We start from the raw sequence: 19296 nt of genomic DNA, 5'->3' as shown, positions 1-19296 counted from the left end.
TGTAGAGACACCAAGACCAAGGCAACTTTTTTTTGTTTTGTTTTGTTTTTCGAGACAGGGTTTCTCTGTGTAGCCCTGGCTGTCTTGGCACTCACTTTGTAGACCAGGCTGGCCTCGAACTCAGAAATCCACCTGCCTCTGCCTCCCGAGTGCTGGGATTAAAGGCATGCGCCACCACGCCCGGCTTCCAAGGCAACTTTTAATTTTTGTTTTTCGAGTCAGAGTTTCTCTTATAGCCCTGGCTGTCCTGGAACTCACTCTGTAGACCAGGCTAGCCTCAAACTCAGAGAGATCCACCTGCCTCTGTCTCCTGAGTGCTGGGATTTAAGGTGTGTACCAGGAGGTCCAGGCTATGTGAACTTTTATATCAATTTGAGAGAGGAAAAGGGGTGGGGGGGGTTGGCACACAGCTCCAGGCTGTCAATTCCACCATCCCTGTGACGGTGAAGTCCTTGCAGATGCAATGTGAGGGCAGCTGTGTGCTTGTCACAGAGGTCTCTAGGCGCTGGGAAGACAGTGGATGCTGGCTGCGATGTCACTGAGGAAAAAAGGCCTCCTGGGTCACACAGGTGAGGGTGGAGGACCATGAGAGGAAGTGGCATGAAGTCAGGGCTCCCAGGAGGATGCTACTGGCCCTCTCGATAGCCCTTTCAGAAACATCTACTATGTCAACAGTGGGCTAGGATTCTTCCAGTCAGAAGCCCCCCAGGCATTCTCAACTCAGACCTGTGCCCACAGATGAACACCATTCGTGATTTAAAAAAAAAGTGTTGGGTTTTTCTTGGTTGGCTGGTTTGGTTTGATTTAACTTGGTTATTCTTTTAAGAGAGGAAAAAGAACATGAAGTTTGATGGGGAGGTGAGGAGAACCTGGGAGGAACTGAAGGAGAAAAAAATGATAATATATGTATGAAATTTCTTTTTTTGTTTTTTGAGACAGGGTTTCTCTGTGCAGTCCTGCCTGTCCCGGAACTCACTCTATAGACCAGGCTGGCCTCAATCTCAGAAATCCCCCTGCCTCTGCCTCCCTGGTGCTGGGATTAAAGGTGTGCACCATCACTGCCTGGCCAAGGCAACTCTTACAAAGACCAACACTGAATTGGGGCTGGCTAAGAGTTGCGGAGATTTAGGCTACTGGGGTGGGAAGCACGGTAGTATTCCAGGCAGATGTGGGGCTGGAGAAGCCCAGACTTCTTCATCCTGACCCAAAAGCAGCCAGGAGGCTTTCTCCCATACACTGGGTGGCGCTTGAGCCTAGGAAACCTCAAAGCCTGCCTCCACCATGACACATTTCCTACAAGGCCACATCTAATAGTGCCACTTCCTATGGACCAAGTATATGCAAACCGCTACAATAGTGTAGCCCTATTACAATGAAAAGAGAGGAGGGAAAAAAAAAAACTGCACACAGGCCCCTCTGCCTCTGTGGGTGCTCTAGGTAGGGCTGCAAAGGATATGCTACATTTGGGGGGAACAGACAAGGAGATGTCAAGTGCCTGGGAATAAATGCTTAGAAACTTTACAAGGCCTAAAATCAAGTATACTTCCTTATCTGTCTTTTTTTTTTTTTTAAAGATTTATTTATTTATTATATGTAAGTACACTAGCTGTCTTCAGACACTCCAGAAGAGGGCACCAGATCTCGTTACGGATGGTTGTTAGCCACCATGTGGTTGCTGGGATTTGAACTCTGGACCTTTGGAAGAGCAGTCGGGTGCTCTTACCCACTGAACCTTCTCACCAGCCCTATATATATATATATATAATATATAATATATATATAATATAATATAAATAAATATATATAAATATAAATAAATATAATAAATAATATATAATATATATATAATATAAATATATATATATATTTTTTTTATTATTTATTTATTTATTTTTTTTTTTTTGGTTTTTCGAGACAGGGTTTCTCAGTAGTCCTGGCTGTCCTGGAACTCACTTTGTAGACCAGGCTGGCCTCGAATTCAGAAATCCGCCTGCCTCTGCCTCCCAAGTGCTGGGATTAAAGGTGTGCGCCACCAGGCCTGGTTGCTTATCTGTCTTAAAAGGAGTAGGAATTACACACACACACACATTTTAAGTCTGTAATAAGCACAAAAACCATCCTAGAAAAAGCATAATTGAACAAAATAAATACTGAAATCTGTTATTTACATTCAAATAGTAAAACACACTTCTGTGAGATTCTCTAGTCCTCGTGTGTAGTCTTCAGTTTCTCCCAGTCTGAACACACAGCTTTCCAGATAGCAAGAGTAGGAATATAGGGCCAGTGAGGTGACCTTCACCTGAGGCTCTGAGGTCAACTGTCCTCTTCCAAGTCTGAGACACCTAAATCTGTCAGCTGCACTGTCCTTTTGGCACTTGTCAACAGCCCCTTCTCAAATTCTTCTTCTGTGATTTTACCTTTTTTAAATTTTTTCAAGAGCCTTGTATCATTAAGGAGTTCCTCCATGTCTTCATCGTCGATATCGGAACCCTGAATGCAGAAGAAGCAACACGGGTGTCAGCTCTGGGTCTAGAGAGCAGCAGACCTGTTAGACCGACAAGCTCTAGGGTCAGCTAACACAGCAGCCTAACCATGGGCCCCAGAACTGAATGGGGGAGAGAGGGTGGTAAGACAGTGTGCACACAGCTCAGGCTGCGGTGAACCTTGCTGTTCTGGTAACATTAGATGTCCTCCCAGTGCAATGTCACAAGGTGGAGTTGTGGTTTTTTGTTGTTGTTTTTTTTTTTTTTCCAAGACAGGGTTTCTCTGTGTAGCCCTGGCTGTCCTGGAACTCACTCTGTAGACCAGGCTGGCCTCGAACTCAGAAATTTGCCTGCCTCTGCCTCCCAAGTGCTGGGATTAAAGGTGTGCGCCACCACGCCTGGCCTTTTTTTTTTTTTTAAAGTGGAGTTTAAAGAATAAAGAACAACACATTACCTCATCCTTTTTCCTCTTTGCATTCATCTTCTTCTTCCTTTCTTTTTTGGCCTTCTGCTTCGACCAAGCTTTATTTTTGATGAATTTTCTCCTCCCTTCATTTTCTGACCTCTCTTTTCTTTTTTGTTCCAGAAGTTTCTGCCTCTGTTTTTCTCTAATTTTATCTTTAAATGGAATGGTGTCGGTATCGATGTCCACTGGTACAAAGTCAGGAAACTGCTTCCCCCTTAGCTCTGGCATCTTGGGCATCCTGAGCAGGGCAAAGCCTCGAGCAAGCCCAGCAAAGTCAAGATCTGAAAGCAAAGAGCTAGGTCAGCACCGGGAGGTAGAACAGTCACATGGCAGTGATGGCACACACCTTTAATGCCAGCGCTCAGAGGCAGAAGCAGGAGGAACTCTGCGATCAAGTTCAGCCTGATCTACACAGTGAGTTCCAGGACAGCTAAGTATACATAGAGAAACCTTGTCTCCAACCTACCCCTCAATACCCCAAAAAAAGTAATCAATTTACTTTAACTAGAATTTTTTAAAAGACTTATTTATTTTATACACGTGAGACACTGTCACTCTCTTCAGACACATCAGAAGAGGGCATTGGATCCCATTACAGATGGTTGTGAGCAAGTATATGGGTGCTGGGATTTGAACTCAGGACCTCTGAAAGAGCAGTCAGTGCTCATAACCACTGAGCCATCTCTTCGGCACCTAATTAGATTTTTTTTTTTAAAGATTTATTTATTATTATATCTAAGTACACTGTAGCTGTCTTCAGACACACCAGAAGAGGGTGTCAGATCTCATTTTGGATGGTTGTGAGCCACCATGTGGTTGCTGGGATTTGAACTCACGACCTTTGGAAGAGCAGTCAGTGCTCTTAACCACTGAGCCATCTCTCCAGCCCTAGTTTTTTTTAAAGCAACATTTTTTTTCAAGGTGGAAATGGCAGCTTATTTTACATCTACTCAGAGCCCGATTTTTTTTTCTTTTTTTTTTTTTTTATTTAGGATTTCTTTTGAGAGGTTTAGAGGACACTAACCCTAACAGGCCATTAAGACAATGCTATTAAATGCGCTGACACCCAAACACCCAAAGACTCAAAGAAAAAGATTATGCCAGGCACAGTGGCACACACCTTTAATCACCCCCAGCTTTTATACCAGGACTTGAAGGGCACAGGTGAGGAGGGGCTCTCTGAGTCTGAGGCCAGCCTGGTCTATATAGCAGGAACTAGCCAGGGCTACAGAAAGACCCTGTCCAAAAGAAGCTTACCCTTCAGCCTGAAGATGAGGCTGCACTCGTGCTTCGCATAAGCCTGCACAAAGGACACAAAGGCTTTCATGCCCTTCTCGAACACAGCTCTGTCAGCCAGAGCCATGGCCCGGAGCTTCGGCAGAAGGTCTATAGTGTTTCTCTGGAGGCTCATCTCCTGCAGGGGGCACTAAACAGAGACCACCATCTCACCATCCCCGCAGTCCCTCCAACCCCAGTGCCCCCCCCCCCCCGAGATATAATAAACCAAGGACATACAATGCAGTGCTCCAAATGCCAGGGGGCCAAGTCTAGCGCAAGGACATCTACTCAGTCAAAAAGGACTTTAGGGATTTTCTTAGTTTGAAAATGACATTGCACATAAAATTCCTAACCAGTAAAGGCAACAATAGGTGGCATCCCCAAGTCATGATGCTGGCTGATGCCCCCCTTGCTCAGCCCTGGTGAGTTAGCAGCCCCTCCCTCCCTCCTCTCGGGTTGTGACCAGCAGCTACCAGGCCAGCGTGCTGCTTACTTTCTGGTTGATGGCCAAGAAGTTGATGTAGGCCTCCTCCATGGGCAGCAGGAACACCAGGGCACTGCCACCATGGCCAATGCGGGCTGTGCGTCCACATCGATGCACGAAGGCACTGGGGGGACAGGGTGGGGTGGTACCCCAGGAGTGGCAGTGAGCACAGCCAGGCTCCAGCCAGGCGGGTGTTGCTACACAGTGCTGCATAGAGCCATCAGGCCCCACAGCTCAGGGCCCACGCAACCACAAGCCAGCGAGCATAGAAGAGCTGCAAAGAACCAGACACTGCCGACAGGACTGTAAGGGACTAGAGGTCTAGTGGCTCTGAGGACATCTGACCAAAGCTGGGCCACATAGCAGGGTCATGGAAAAACTGAAAAGCAATGAAAGGCATAGAGGAAAAGTGCAGTGGAATAACAGGCGTCAGAAAAAGCATCACTTAAATGCACCTTTGCCTTTTAAACGTGTGAGGAAAACCAAGCATGGTGGCTCTCGCCTTTAACCCTAGCACTGCTGAGGCAGAGGCAGCCTGGTCTATATACAGAGGGAGGCAGCCTGGTCTATATACAGAGGGAGGCAGCCTGGTCTAGGTACAGAGGGAGATAGCCTGGTCTATATACAGAGAGAGGCAGCCTGGTCTAGGTACAGAGGGAGACAGCCTGGTCTATATGCAGAGGGAGGCAGCCTGGTCTATATACAGAAGGAGGCAGCCTGGTCTATATACAGAGGGAGACAGCCTGGTCTATATACAGAAGGAGGCAGCTTGGTCTATATACAGAGGGAGGCAGCCTGGTCTATATACAGAAGAAGGCAGCCTGGTCTATATACAGAAAGAGGCAGCCTGGTCTAGGTACAGAGGGAGGCAGCCTGGTCTATATACAGAAGGAGGCAGCCTGGTCTAGGTACAGAGGGAGGCAGCCTGGTCTATATACAGAAGGAGGCAGCCTGGTCTAGGTACAGAGGGAGGCAGCCTGGTCTATATACAGAGGGAGGCAGCCTGGTCTAGGTACAGAGGGAGGCAGCCTGGTTTATATACAGAAGGAGGCAGCCTGGTCTAGGTACAGAGGGAGGCAGCCTGGTCTAGGTACAGAAGGAGGCAGCCTGGTCTATATACAGAAGGAGGCAGCCTGGTCTATATACAGAAGGAGGCAGCCTGGTCTATATACAGAAGGAGGCAGCCTGGTCTATATACAGAAGGAGGCAGCCTGGTCTATATACAGAGGGAGACAGCCTGGTCTATATGCAGAGGGAGGCAGCCTGGTCTAGGTACAGAGGGAGGCAGCCTGGTCTATATACAGAAGGAGGCAGCCTAGTCTATATACAGAGGGAGATAGCCTGGTCTATATACAGAAGGAGGCAGCCTGGTCTATATACAGAAGGAGGCAGCCTGGTCTAGGTACAGAGGGAGGCAGCCTGGTCTATATACAGAAGGAGGCAGCCTGGTCTATATACAGAAGGAGGCAGCCTGGTCTAGGTACAAAAGGAGGCAGCCTGGTCTATATACAGAAGGAGGCAGCCTGGTCTAGGTACAGAGGGAGGCAGCCTGGTTTATATACAGAAGGAGGCAGCCTGGTCTAGGTACAGAGGGAGGCAGCCTGGTCTAGGTACAAAAGGAGGCAGCCTGGTCTATATACAGAAGGAGGCAGCCTGGTCTATATACAGAAGGAGGCAGCCTGGTCTATATACAGAAGGAGGCAGCCTGGTCTATATACAGAAGGAGGCAGCCTGGTCTAGGTACAGAGGGAGGCAGCCTGGTCTATATACAGAAGGAGGCAGCCTGGTCTAGGTACAGAGGGAGGCAGCCTGGTCTATATACAGAAGGAGGCAGCCTGGTCTAGGTACAGAGGGAGGCAGCCTGGTTTATATACAGAAGGAGGCAGCCTGGTCTAGGTACAGAGGGAGGCAGCCTGGTCTATATACAGAAGGAGGCAGCCTGGTCTATATACAGAAGGAGGCAGCCTGGTCTAGGTACAAAAGGAGGCAGCCTGGTCTATATACAGAAGGAGGCAGCCTGGTCTAGGTACAGAGGGAGGCAGCCTGGTTTATATACAGAAGGAGGCAGCCTGGTCTAGGTACAGAGGGAGGCAGCCTGGTCTAGGTACAAAAGGAGGCAGCCTGGTCTATATACAGAAGGAGGCAGCCTGGTCTATATACAGAAGGAGGCAGCCTGGTCTATATACAGAAGGAGGCAGCCTGGTCTATATACAGAAGGAGGCAGCCTGGTCTATATACAGAAGGAGGCAGCCTGGTCTATATACAGAGGGAGACAGCCTGGTCTATATGCAGAGGGAGGCAGCCTGGTCTAGGTACAGAGGGAGGCAGCCTGGTCTATATACAGAAGGAGGCAGCCTAGTCTATATACAGAGGGAGATAGCCTGGTCTATATACAGAAGGAGGCAGCCTGGTCTATATACAGAAGGAGGCAGCCTGGTCTAGGTACAGAGGGAGGCAGCCTGGTCTATATACAGAAGGAGGCAGCCTGGTCTATATACAGAAGGAGGCAGCCTGGTCTAGGTACAAAAGGAGGCAGCCTGGTCTATATACAGAAGGAGGCAGCCTGGTCTAGGTACAGAGGGAGGCAGCCTGGTTTATATACAGAAGGAGGCAGCCTGGTCTAGGTACAGAGGGAGGCAGCCTGGTCTAGGTACAAAAGGAGGCAGCCTGGTCTATATACAGAAGGAGGCAGCCTGGTCTATATACAGAAGGAGGCAGCCTGGTCTATATACAGAAGGAGGCAGCCTGGTCTATATACAGAAGGAGGCAGCCTGGTCTAGGTACAGAGGGAGGCAGCCTGGTCTATATACAGAAGGAGGCAGCCTGGTCTATGTACAGAGGGAGGCAGCCTGGTCTAGGTACAGAGGGAGGCAGCCTGGTTTATATACAGAAGGAGGCAGCCTGGTCTAGGTACAGAGGGAGGCAGCCTGGTCTAGGTACAAAAGGAGGCAGCCTGGTCTATATACAGAAGGAGGCAGCCTGGTCTATATACAGAAGGAGGCAGCCTGGTCTATATACAGAAGGAGGCAGCCTGGTCTATATACAGAAGGAGGCAGCCTGGTCTAGGTACAGAGGGAGACAGCCTGGTCTATATACAGAAGGAGGCAGCCTGGTCTATATACAGAGGAAGACAGCCTGGTCTATATACAGAGGGAGATAGCCTGTTCTAGGTACAGAGGGAGGCATCCTGGTCTATATACAGAAGGAGGCAGCCTGGTGTATATACAGAGGGAGACAGCCTGGTCTATATACAGAGGGAGATAGCCTGGTCTAGGTACAGAGGGAGGCAGCCTGGTCTATATACAGAAGGAGGCAGCCTGGTCTAGGTATAGAGGGAGGCAGCCTGGTCTATATACAGAAGGAGGCAGCTGGTCTAGGTACAGAGGGAGGCAGCCTGGTCTAGGTACAGAGGGAGGCAGCCTGGTCTATATACAGAAGGAGGCAGCCTGGTCTAGGTACAGAGGGAGGCAGCCTGGTCTATATACAGAAGGAGGCAGCCTGGTCTAGGTACAGAGGGAGGCAGCCTGGTCCCAGAATGAGCTCCAGGACAGCTGGGCTACACAGAGAAACCTGCCTTGAATAAACAACCAAAAATAAAACACAAGTGTGTGAGGGGTGTCTGTTGCTCTTTTCAATATTCTATAATTTGCACTCAGCATGAACTTTCAGTAGTGGGGTTTTCTTCCATGTTTATCCCTCTATACACACCCTATGCAGACAGTGTCTCAATGCAGCAGCCCAGGTTCCTGAACTCATGAATATCATCCTAAGCCTCCTGAACACCAGGATTAAAAGCGGGAGCCACCACATCTGTGAAAGTGATTGCTACAACAACACACCACTCTTAATTAACATGGCAAAAGCTATTAGGCTCTTAGCCTACTTCTACAATTTAACCCAGTTGATAGAGCTCTTGGGTCCACACCTGTAAGCCCAGCACTCAAGAGAGGAAGGCAGACAGACCGTCAGAAGGTCAAGGTTATCTCTGGCTACACTCCTCCTCCACAACAAACAAAGGAATCATTGTAAAATGTAAGGACTCTCACTGCATGCACTTCTCCCAGATCCCTCTCTTGCTCAGCCCACTCCCCAGATAGAGGATCAGTACCCTGCATACCTGGCATTGCTGGGAGGGTCATACTGCAAAACCCAGTTTACTTCGGGAATATCAATTCCCCGGGCCATCACGTCAGTGCACACCAGGATCCCACTGGGGGGAGAGAGCAGCACTGTGAAGACCAACCATCCTCTGACCTGCAGTGCACCCCAGCCAAGCACTCCCGAGCTGCTCACAAAAACCACTACATCCTTGAATATGATATTTTCATCTCTTTTTTCTTCCTCCTACAGCCTTCCCAGACTTTATACACTGCCATCAAAAGTGGGGGGTGGAGGAGGCTGGGGAGATGGCTCTGCAGTTCAGAGCTTACAGGAGTCTCAAAGGTAAGGGACTACGTTTATCCTTATTTACCCAGGAGCAAGCAGTTGGACAAACCTCCACTGTGCCAGGGCCTGGGAGCTACAGCAGTGAACACACTTCAGCTTCCTGAATGCACAGGCCTGCGATGGAGCAGGGAGATCCAGTAACTAAGCAAGTGACCCAGGCTCAGTATATGGGGTGAGGGTCCAAACCAGGCTCTGGATGTCCTCAAGGGTGTAGTAACTCGGTACTACTCTGCTCCAGGAAGGCAGAGGGAAAAGGGGTGAGTGTGGGACCTAAGGACTCACCTCTGCAGCTTGCGGAACTCCATGAAGATCTTATTGCGCTTGTACTTCATCTTCCCATGGATGCACAGGATCTTCACTTTCTTCAACAGCGCCTCCAGGGCCTTCCCATAGTATTCCACACACGCACACGTGCTATGTAGGGGAGAGGACCCGCTCAGTCACCAGCCACCTGGGTCCCCAAGCTAGGAAAGGATACAGAGACGGGCAGACGTGGCAGATCAGGACCGTCTTGAGAAAGTGAGTACAGACTTGCTGACAAGGGGACTTTGGCTGGCGAGATGGCTCAGTGATTAAGAGCACGCGCTGCTCTTCCTGAAGACCTGGGTTCAATTCCCAGCACCCAAATGGCAGCTCACAACTATTTGTAACTCTGGTTCCAGGGGACCTGACACACTCATACAGACATGCATGCAGGTAAATAAATCACTTTAAAAATTTTTTTAAAAAGGCCTATAAATGGAAATCTGCAGCCGCAAGGTTGAGGGTAGGAAATCTCTAGGAAATCCCAGAGACCTGGGATGAGAGAGGCTCCCAGGAGTCAATGTGGGTGACCTGAGCTGAGATGCCTAACAGGGAGGACATGGGACCTGAAGAGGCCACCTCCTACAGCCAAGCAGGATGCCCAGTGGAGGGATAAGGACAGTCAACCCACCCACAGAACTTTCATCCCAACTCTGTTCTGTCTAAAAGAAATGCAGGGCCGGGCGTGGTGGCGCACGCTTTTAATCCCAGCACTCGGGAGGCAGAGGCAGGCGGATTTCTGAGTTCGAGGCCAGCCTGGTCTACAAAGTGAGTGCCAGGACAGCCAGAGAAACACAGAGAAACCCTGTCTCGAAAAACCAAAAAAAAAAAAAAAAAAAAAAAAAAAAAAAAAAAAGAAATGCAGGGACAAAGATGGAGCAGAGACTGAAGGAATGGCCAACCGATAACCAGCACAATTTGAGACCCATCCCATGGGCAAGCAGATGCAGATACCCACAGCTAAACATTGGATGGAGACTGGGAACCCTTATGGAAGAGTTTGGAGAAGGACTCAAAGCCCTGAAGCGCATAGGAACCCCACAGGAAGACCAATAGTGTCTACTAAGCTGGACCCCTGGGAGCTCTCAAGAGACTGAGCCACCAAACAAAGAGCATCCAAGGGCTGGACTGAAGCCCATGGTGCATATGTAGCAGAGAGTTGCTTTGTCTAGCCTCGGTGGGAAAGGATGCGCCTCATCTTGCAGAGACTTGATGTGCTGGGGTAGGGGGTCCCACCCTCTCAGAAGCAAGGGGAAGGGGGATGGAGGGATGGACATCACCGTGGTGTGAGCTACAAGATACAGTGTGTGCTGGAGAGGCTGGGTTTGTCAGCCTCACACAGCCAAGAACCTCCCCTGAACACTGTGGCCGCCTTCCAGCCACAGCCTGGGCACTACCTGAAGAAGACCAGGTGCTTCTCCTGCTGACGGCTCCGAAGGAAATGGACCAGCTGGTTGAATTTCTCATCTGCCTTACAGATCTACAGGGGGCGAGGGGGGAGGATGTCGTCACATATATGTAAAAGTAAAGTAATCCCATAGCTGGTTTCAGACTCAGCCTTCCCACTCTATCCCCCACCCCCACCCCATCTCCTCTTTCTGGAGACAAGGCCTCTCACACAGCCCAAACTGGTCTCAAACTTAAGACTGGCCTTGAAGGCCCAGTCCTGCCTCCATCTCCTGAGGTACACCAGCACACCCAGCAGAGCCCTTATCTGTTTGTTTGACTATGCTGACCTATTTGGAGGGCACACATGACAGAGGTTAGAGGGTGGCTGGCAGGAGTCGGCTCTCCGACTGCCATGTTGTACCCACACTTAAACCAGATTGTTGTTCACCCACTGAGCCATTTCACTGGCCCCTCCCCTGAATGTCTGCGGAATCCCATTTCCTCCAGAACAAGACAGACTTTAGAGATGACATCTGTCAGCCTGCCCAGCTCAGAGTAACTGGATCGCGTTCCCAGACCCAGCACATAACCGGGCCAGGCCAGCTGTAGTGGCAGCTCCCTGGCCCAGGCGTCAGTGGGTCTGTGGGAGACCAGGAACCCCATTCCCTTCAAGCTTGACTCTGGGGCGGGACCCCGAAAGTGGCACTCCAAGGCAAGCACGGCTTTCCAGAAATGAGTATCCGTGACGACCTGAAGGGCTCCATCTCCGCCCAATAAAGGGCTCTGTCCAGGCCCCAACCAGAAACACTCAGTCCTGGTAAATGGGTTTCCCCGGGTTTTAGCAAAACTAACACGGTGGGTTAAATGCTTATCCCGTGGCGCATGGGCGATCTGGACCATAATCCCTCCCGGGACTTGTGAGGGAGACTGAGGATAGGGAGTTCAAGGCCATCCTCAGATACATACTGCCTCAGAAAAAAAAATTAAAATTAAAAAATGTTTTTTGAGCCAGGTGTGGTGGCGCACGCCTTTAATCCCAGCACTTGGGAGGCACAGGAAGGTGGATTTCTGAGTTCGAGGCCAGCCTGGTCTACAGAATAAGTTCCAGGACAGCCAGGGCTACACAGAGGAAACCCTGTCTTGAAAAACCAAAAAAAAAAAAAGTTTTTTGAGACTTGGACTCACTATTATGTAGCCCTGGCTGGCCTGGAACTTGCCACATAGACCAGGATGGCTTCTAATTCAGAGAAAAGCCTTCTGATTTCTGCAAATAAAAATGTGACCCACTACTCCCTGACAATTCATGTTTCCATTAACAAGCATTTAACAAACAGACTTGCTTGTCATTTGGCCAATTGTCCTGTCTCCAAATACATTTTAAATTGCTGAAAGGACACACCCATACATTCATCTCCCTGTGAGTTGTGACGGCAGCCCCAGCTCCCACCATCGCCACCTCACGGCAAGACATGGCAGCAGGCCTTGTGCTCACCATATAGTGGTTCTCCAGGCGAGACGGGGTCTTCTGGGTACTGCTGGCTGCCACACCCTTCTCCTTCACAGAGATTCGGACAGGGTTCCGGAGGCCTGCTCGCACCAAGTTCTCCACTTCCTGTGTCTGTGTGGCTGAGAAGAGGCCTGTTCTTCTCTGCTTTGGCAAAAACTCTAGGATTGTGTTTATGCTGGAAACAGAATGCACACACGCACTTACTTACGATTTAAAAAGAGCAGAGGAGCTAGGTGCAGAGGGAGGGACCCCGAAGCAAAAGGACTGCAGAGTCCAAAGCCAACCTAGGCTACATAGTTACGTTCTAGATAGCCTGGGCTACAGAGTAAGATCCTGCACAAAACCAATCAAATCTTACAAGACCAAGTGACTAGGGATATTGCTCAGTGACGGCCACCATGTGGGACATGCTGGGCTCAGCAGCACTGTGAAAACTGGCTTCGTGAGAAAAAACAATGGGAGAGGACTTAAGGTCGTTAAGACATTTAAGTGTCACACCACTGGGAAATAAATGACAACTCCTGTTCCCCCTCTACACCTTCAACGTAGCTCCAATGTACACGCCTAATAATTGACATGAACTACATGACAAGCTACATATGAGAGTCATGCCTAAAGACAGCTTATTGAACAATATAAAGAAATCAGAAGCCAGGCGTGGTGGTGCACACCTTTAGTCCCAGCACTCGGGAGGCAGAGGCAGGCGGATTTCTGAGTTCGAGGCCAGCCTGGTCTACAGAGTGAGTTAGTTCCAGGGCAGCCAGGGCTACACAGAGAAACCCTGTCTGGAAAAAAAAAAAAAAATCAGAGAAACTGGGATGGAAAACATAGTTTCAGAAACCCAGAAGCAGAAAAACTGGAACCAGTCAGGTATTCGGGCTCCTATCTGAACTCCTGATGTACAGGAGTCCAAGGTAGGAGGATCCAGAGTCCAAAGCTAGCCTGGGCTACAGAATGAGACTTTACCTCAAACTTTAATACAAATACATGGATTCAATTTTTAAAGAATAAAAGAAGTGGAATGAAGCCACGTGGCAGAACCTGAGGTCTGAACTGCTACCACAGGATAACGGTAGTCTTTAGGTGTGAGGCAACGCGGAAGGCCTGCCCTTGCCCAGGCTCACCCACCTCCGTGGAGCCCATGCTCTAGTACCTTGCCTCAAAGCCCATGTCGAGCAGTCTGTCTGCCTCGTCCAGCACCAGCACATCCAAGCTCTTCACACAGCTGGCCAGGTCCAGACCCTCAGCCTTCCTCCGGAACATGTCCTCCAGTCGCCCAGGGGTTGCCACAATGATGTTCCCGCTTTGGAAAGAAAGTTCCCATTTACCAGTGCACTCTGGATCTCAGAAACATGGATGACAGCTAAGAACATACCAAGTCCCCACCCTGCAAAACCATCTAAATCCCCGGCAGAACGATGACTGCAGGGTAGGAACAGCAAGGGCCGGGAGAGAGGAGGACAGGATTACAGGCCAGGACTCTGGCAAAGTGCACAAGATCCATCCCACAGCCTTGGTGGCCACCTGTGTTATAGGCACGCCACTGGCACACAGCCACACCTTTACCCCTACTATATACTATTTCCACCATCACTGTTCAGTAGAGAAACCACAAGACAACACCACATGGCCCACACAACTCAGGCTGACCCCTGACCTGCAGCAGCACACCACGTCAAGGAAGACAAGGATAAGAGGGAAGTAGATTGGGACCAGGGTAACACAGAGGCATAGACTGGTCTGATATGCATGAAGACCAAGGTTCAAATCCCAGCTCCCTACAAGAAATAGGGAAGAAGCAAGAGGGAGAGAGAGAGAGGGAAGAAGGGAGAAAAAAGGAGAAGAGGAGGAAAGAAGGAAGGGAAAAGGAGTGGAGGGGAGGGGAGGGGAGGAGAGGAACCTGAGGGCCTAATGTGTCCCTGCACACTGGCCACCTATAACATGTTTTTTGCACAATGTAGACTATAAGCAACAATTGAAACAAATCTGAAAACACATGCATACTTGGGACTCTACCCACTAAGACAGCTATTCACAAGCTGGCCAGCAACAGCAGCCAGACTTGCCAGACAAGGCTCAGAGCAGGTGAGTACCAGGGGCACCAGGTGTTCCCAGCCAGGTTGTTGACACACCTGCCCCAACTCTCAGGGCAACGTGAGCCTATGCAGCCTATGCTGTGTCCACAGAGCCAAGGGGACCAGGAGGTGGGCACTGCCTATGAGCCTAAGGTCCAGCAAAAGCACAGGACAGGAGCAGGGACCCACAGGCTCACCCACCCGTGCTGCTTGAACCTCTCCACATCTTCTCCAGGGTTCCGGCCTCCAATCCACAAAATCTGGCTGAAAAGGAAATGGGACTTGGAGCAAGTGTGGCAAGATAGCAGTCCAGGCCAGTAAGGATCCCCGGCACCCACCACCCCAGGGCCCTGCACCAATCACCTGAACTGCGGAAAGTGCTTCGTGAAGTGTGACAGGACTTCATCAATCTGAATGGCCAGCTCGCGAGTCGGGGTGATGACAATGGCTCCTACCTGCCCACAGGGAGGGGGAGACCCCAAGGGTCAGCAGCACGTGAACCCCGGGGTGGATCGCATAAGACTGTACCCTCCATCCTCAGACAGTTTCTGGAACTTTTTACAGCGGTCTCAGCAAATCAAGAGCTTTGAAGGGCAGCTCAGAGGCAGAACACTTGCCTACTCTGAACAAGGCCCAGTATCACAAAATAAACAAGTAACCAACATAGGGCCAAAATAAACGAGGAACCACTACAGATAGCTCAGAGTTGTTAAAGGCACTGACCACTCTTCCAAAGGACCCAGGTTCAATTCCCAACACCCACAAGGCAGTCACCACCATCTGTAACTCCAGTTCCAGAGGATCTGATAGCCTCTCCAGGCACCAAGGGCACAGCCAGACATGTGGGCAAAACACCCATACACATACAAGCAAATTAAAAAAAAAAATTTTTTTAATAAAAACCAACCAAGGAGTGGGTGACAAACAAAACCTGACGTCATCTGTCATGGTTCACTGTGGACCCATAGCCAACAACACTACAGCTCAGACCTGAAGGAACCAACACCTGACCCGTATTTTCTCTGTATGTCATAATGTCATACAGTCATACTTGACAGCACATCACTGTACCAGAGGCATTTAGTTACTTGGCTATTTGTTTGTTTGTTTGTTTTGTTTTTCCAGACAGGGTTTCTCTGTGTAGCCCTGGCTGTCCTGGAACTCACTTTGTAGACCAGGCTGGCCTTGAACTCAGAAATCTACTTGCCTCTGCCTCCTGAGTGCTGGGATTAAAGGCGTGCGCCACCACGCCCAGCTTACTTGGATATTTGAATGAGACACCCTCTCTAGTCTGTGGCAGTTGCCCCCTTGGTCCCCAGTTGGTGACAGCTGTTTGGGTAGGTTTAAGAGGTGTGGCCTTGCTGGGAGAAGTCACTGGGAGCAGGAGTTGAGCCACACCTCACAGCAGTAGGACAGTAATGAATACACTGTGTAGTCCTGGTGAGGCTGGTTCCAATTCCCTCTGTCTGTATTGCTCACATATGTTGGCTTCATATTCACTGAGATCCACCTGCCTCTGCCTCCCAGGGATGGGATTAAAGGTGTCCAACACTATCCCCAGCCAATGCTGGAGGCTTTTTTTTTTTTTTTAACATTTTATTTATTTCTATGTATGTGCATGAGTGTTTTGTCTCCAAGTATGGACAAACATCCTGTGCACCCAAGGCCAGAAGAGGGCGCCAGATTCCCTACAACTAGATGGATAGCAGGCTGTGAGCCCCTATGTACATCCTAAGAACCAAATCCAAATCTTCAGCAAAAACAAGTGCTCTTATTCACTGAGCCATCCCTTCAGCTCCCACTGAGGGCATTTAAATAACAAAATCCCAGCAAAAGCTACAAAAAGGAGGGGTTAGGGATTTAGCTAAATGGTAGAGCACTTTCCTAATAAGCACAAGGTCCTGGGTTGGGACTTAAGCTAAGGTGAGTTGTCTATAAAGACAAGTGTGTCAGGAATACTGGATTCAAGTCCTGACACTCCCAACTGTTCCTCCTTGAACTGGGAAGGAGCTAAGGTGAGCGTTGAGGTTTAACTCCCAAGGCTACCTGCTTACAGTATGAAAGCTAAAATGGCATTTCTACTCATATCCACAGGTGACAGAGAATACACCCTAGTGCCATGATAGCGCCCCAGCATCGACTGGGATATAACAAGCAGACAGATCCAAAAACAGACTTCTCGGATACCAAACAGGGCTGGACTCAAGTTTATCCAGCTTTTTCCTCAGGCCTGATCCCTCCTGCCTCCATGACCACCAGCCAGCCCACCTCACCTGGTTCTTCTTTAACTTCTCCTCCCTTTTCAGAAGAATCTCCAGAATGGGGATGACAAAGGCCAGGGTTTTTCCACTACCCGTCACCTGCAAATAGACAAAGCTTTTGACTTACTTTCCAGTCAGCTGGGAGAATGAGAGACTGTACTGCATGGGATACTCACAGCCTCTGCGGCAACATCTTTGTTTTTCATGAACAGAGGGATGGTTGCAGACTGCAGGGAGAGATTACAAAGAACTGGTTAAAAAATACTACAACTAAACACCAGGAGACCAAAGTCCTAGGCACTCAATGGGTTGACTGAAGTCACAACGGATCCCACCCCAAGGGGATCTCCAGCAAACCAGTCACCACAAAGGGTTGAATTAAATGCGACAAGTTGTAGCCAGGTGTGGCGACACAGGCCTTTTATTCCAGCATTCAGGAGGCAGGGACAGGCAAAGCTCTGTAAGTTCAAGGTCAGCCAGGGTACAGTAGTGAAACCTTGTCTAAAGACGAACCGACAAACAGTAACACTGGGAGTTGTCTGTAAGGACAAGTGTGTCAGGAGTCCTGGATTCGAGTCCTGACACTCTGCTGCTCCTCCTTGAACTGGAAGGAGCTGGAAGCACTAACATTTTGTTTTGTTTTGTTTTGAACTGATTTTGATTTATCTGTCTGGGCCTCCTAGTCTATATGTACACTGCATGCTTGGAGGAAGGGAAGAAGGTGAGAGAGTTGGATTTCCAAGACTCCAGAGTTATAAGCAATGGTAAGGCACTCAATGCGGATCCTGGGAACTCAATCCTACTCCTCTACAAGAGCAGTAAGTGCTCTCAACCACTGAACCATCCTCCAGCCCCTGGATTTACCACCAGCCCCGGGGCATTTGCACTGGAATTTCTTTCTGTGGCGATTAGCTTCCCCCTAATCACCCCAATCTTCTTGATCCTTTGGGTCTCAGGATAATGATAACTCCCCCAGAGGCCAGCTCCTTCACTGTCCACCACACCAGCCTATGTCAGTTCCTTCATAACAGTCAGCAAGAGCTAAATTATTTTGTTCCTATGGTTTTTTGTTTGGTTGGTTGGTTTGGGTTTTTTGGTTTTTTTTTTGGGGGGGGGGATGTCCCGAGACAGGGTTTCTCTGTATAGCCCTGGCTGTCCTGGAACTCACTTTGTAGACCAGGTTGGCCTCGAACTCAGAAATCCGCCTGCCTCTGCCTCCCGAGTGCTGGGATTAAAGGCATGAGCCACCACTGCCCGGCCCGTACCTATGGTTCTTTCTCTAACATCTGCCCTAGAAAATGGGTAGGTACCAAGTCTGCCAAGTTTCTGGAGCCTTGATGAGACCTGGATACACACCAGGTCCTGAATAAGTGGTTTGAGTTTTTTGTTTGCTTTTTAAAATATATATTGGGCTATAGAGACTCTGTCCCCACAGAATAAGAGGTAACGGTCATTGGGCACCCACCTGGACCTATTTAATCCCCACAAAGCTATGAACAAAGTAGTTATCATCATTTCTCGGATAGAAAGGGCACTGTCCGAAGTCCCAGCTAGAGCAGGCAGGAGGAGCTGAGACACCACCGCACCCCACCCCCGGGGAGGATATCGCAGACTCCTCTGGCACTGCCATGTCTGAGATCTTGACGGCGTAAGGAACCCAGCCCCGAAAGGGCTCTCTCACTGACGCCCGCGGCTGCACTGGAGCGGCTGACCGCCCAGCCCCGCTTCCCCCGCGGGACCGATACCTGCACCGGCGTCATGTGCGGGAAGCCCAACTCGCGCAGTGCACCGAGCACCCGAGGGTGCAGTGGCACCTGCAGCGACTCCCAGGCACCCTCCGTCACGTGCTCCATGGCGCGGCCCGGCTTCTCTGCTGGTTTCAGTCGCCCGCAACGCTGCGGGAGCATCAACAGAATGAACTTCCGCTTCCGGTTGGTTTGTAGCCCGACGGAAAACGGTAACCCCAGCGACGACGTTCCGACTGAAGGCGCTGGGAAGTGGAGGACGGAGGTCGCCCTGAAGGCGGAAGGGCCCTGGAAGTGACGGAAGGCGCCACGCCCGGGACCCCAACAAACAGGAGCTAAAGATGCTGGGGACCCTCCGCCGGTGTGCATAGAAAGTGCAGAGCTCTCAGGACGTCGCGGCCAAGCGAGGGCGCCAGACGAGAACCATCTCGCAGTCAGTTGGCCAGCCTGGCTTGCTTAGAGAAAGCTGTGACCGCTCCCCTGCCGACTTGAAGCTGGAGGTTCAAGATTCTTTCCCCCACACACACCCCCGACGCCCTTGAGCCAAAAGAGAAGTCGCCTTCTCAGAGACCACTGCGTAAAAAGCAGAACGCCTACTTACTCCCCCCCCCCCAACAGACTTTTAGCGTGTGCATTTAGTAGGTTCACACCTTCAAATGCAAACCAACAGTGTGTAAGGGTGGGGGGGGGAGATTGTTTTGTTTTCTGCGTGCATATAGATGCCAAGTTTGTGACACGAATGAACCAAGTCTTTATTGGCATTTCTTGAATGAGCTTTTTGAGTTTACGAAACTAGGATGAAATCCAATCTCAGGACAACCCGGTAAGGGCTCCAGGCAATCACGCGGATGATTGGTTT

General features: G+C 49.9%; 1 protein-coding gene across 1 annotated transcript; it reads right to left on the bottom strand.

Moving 5' to 3' along the window:
- Positions 1-1929: 1929 nt before the first annotated feature.
- Positions 1930-18605, bottom strand: Ddx55 (DEAD-box helicase 55). The gene is made up of 14 exons (XM_085837181.1): positions 18438-18605; positions 16869-16919; positions 16705-16791; positions 14795-14886; positions 14633-14695; positions 13510-13659; positions 12342-12531; positions 10858-10940; positions 9440-9571; positions 8829-8921; positions 4721-4835; positions 4207-4375; positions 2938-3230; positions 1930-2490 (listed from the first exon to the last, which is right to left on the bottom strand). The coding sequence occupies exons 1-14, from the start codon at positions 18597-18599 to the stop codon at positions 2314-2316; spliced, it is 1857 nt and encodes a 618-aa protein (XP_085693307.1). The 5' UTR covers positions 18600-18605; the 3' UTR covers positions 1930-2313.
- Positions 18606-19296: the final 691 nt, after the last annotated feature.

Source organism: Mus caroli, unplaced genomic scaffold (genome assembly GCF_978045245.1).
Source record: "Mus caroli unplaced genomic scaffold, Mus_caroli_1 scaffold_4, whole genome shotgun sequence".
Classification (NCBI taxonomy): Eukaryota; Metazoa; Chordata; class Mammalia; order Rodentia; family Muridae; genus Mus; species Mus caroli.
The sequence above is the reverse complement of the archived record's forward strand: the minus strand, read 5'-3'. Positions and strand labels throughout refer to the sequence as shown.

Coding starts and splice junctions, on each gene's coding strand:
- Ddx55 (XM_085837181.1), bottom strand. CDS start 18,599: ATGCTCCCGCAGCGTTGCGGGCGACTGAAACCAGCAGAGAAGCCGGGC. Junction 3,231..4,206: donor CCTCATCTTCAGGCTGAAGG/GTAAGCTTCTTT, acceptor CTTTGCTTTCAG/ATCTTGACTTTGCTGGGCTT. Junction 2,491..2,937: donor CAAAGAGGAAAAAGGATGAG/GTAATGTGTTGT, acceptor TTCTGCATTCAG/GGTTCCGATATCGACGATGA.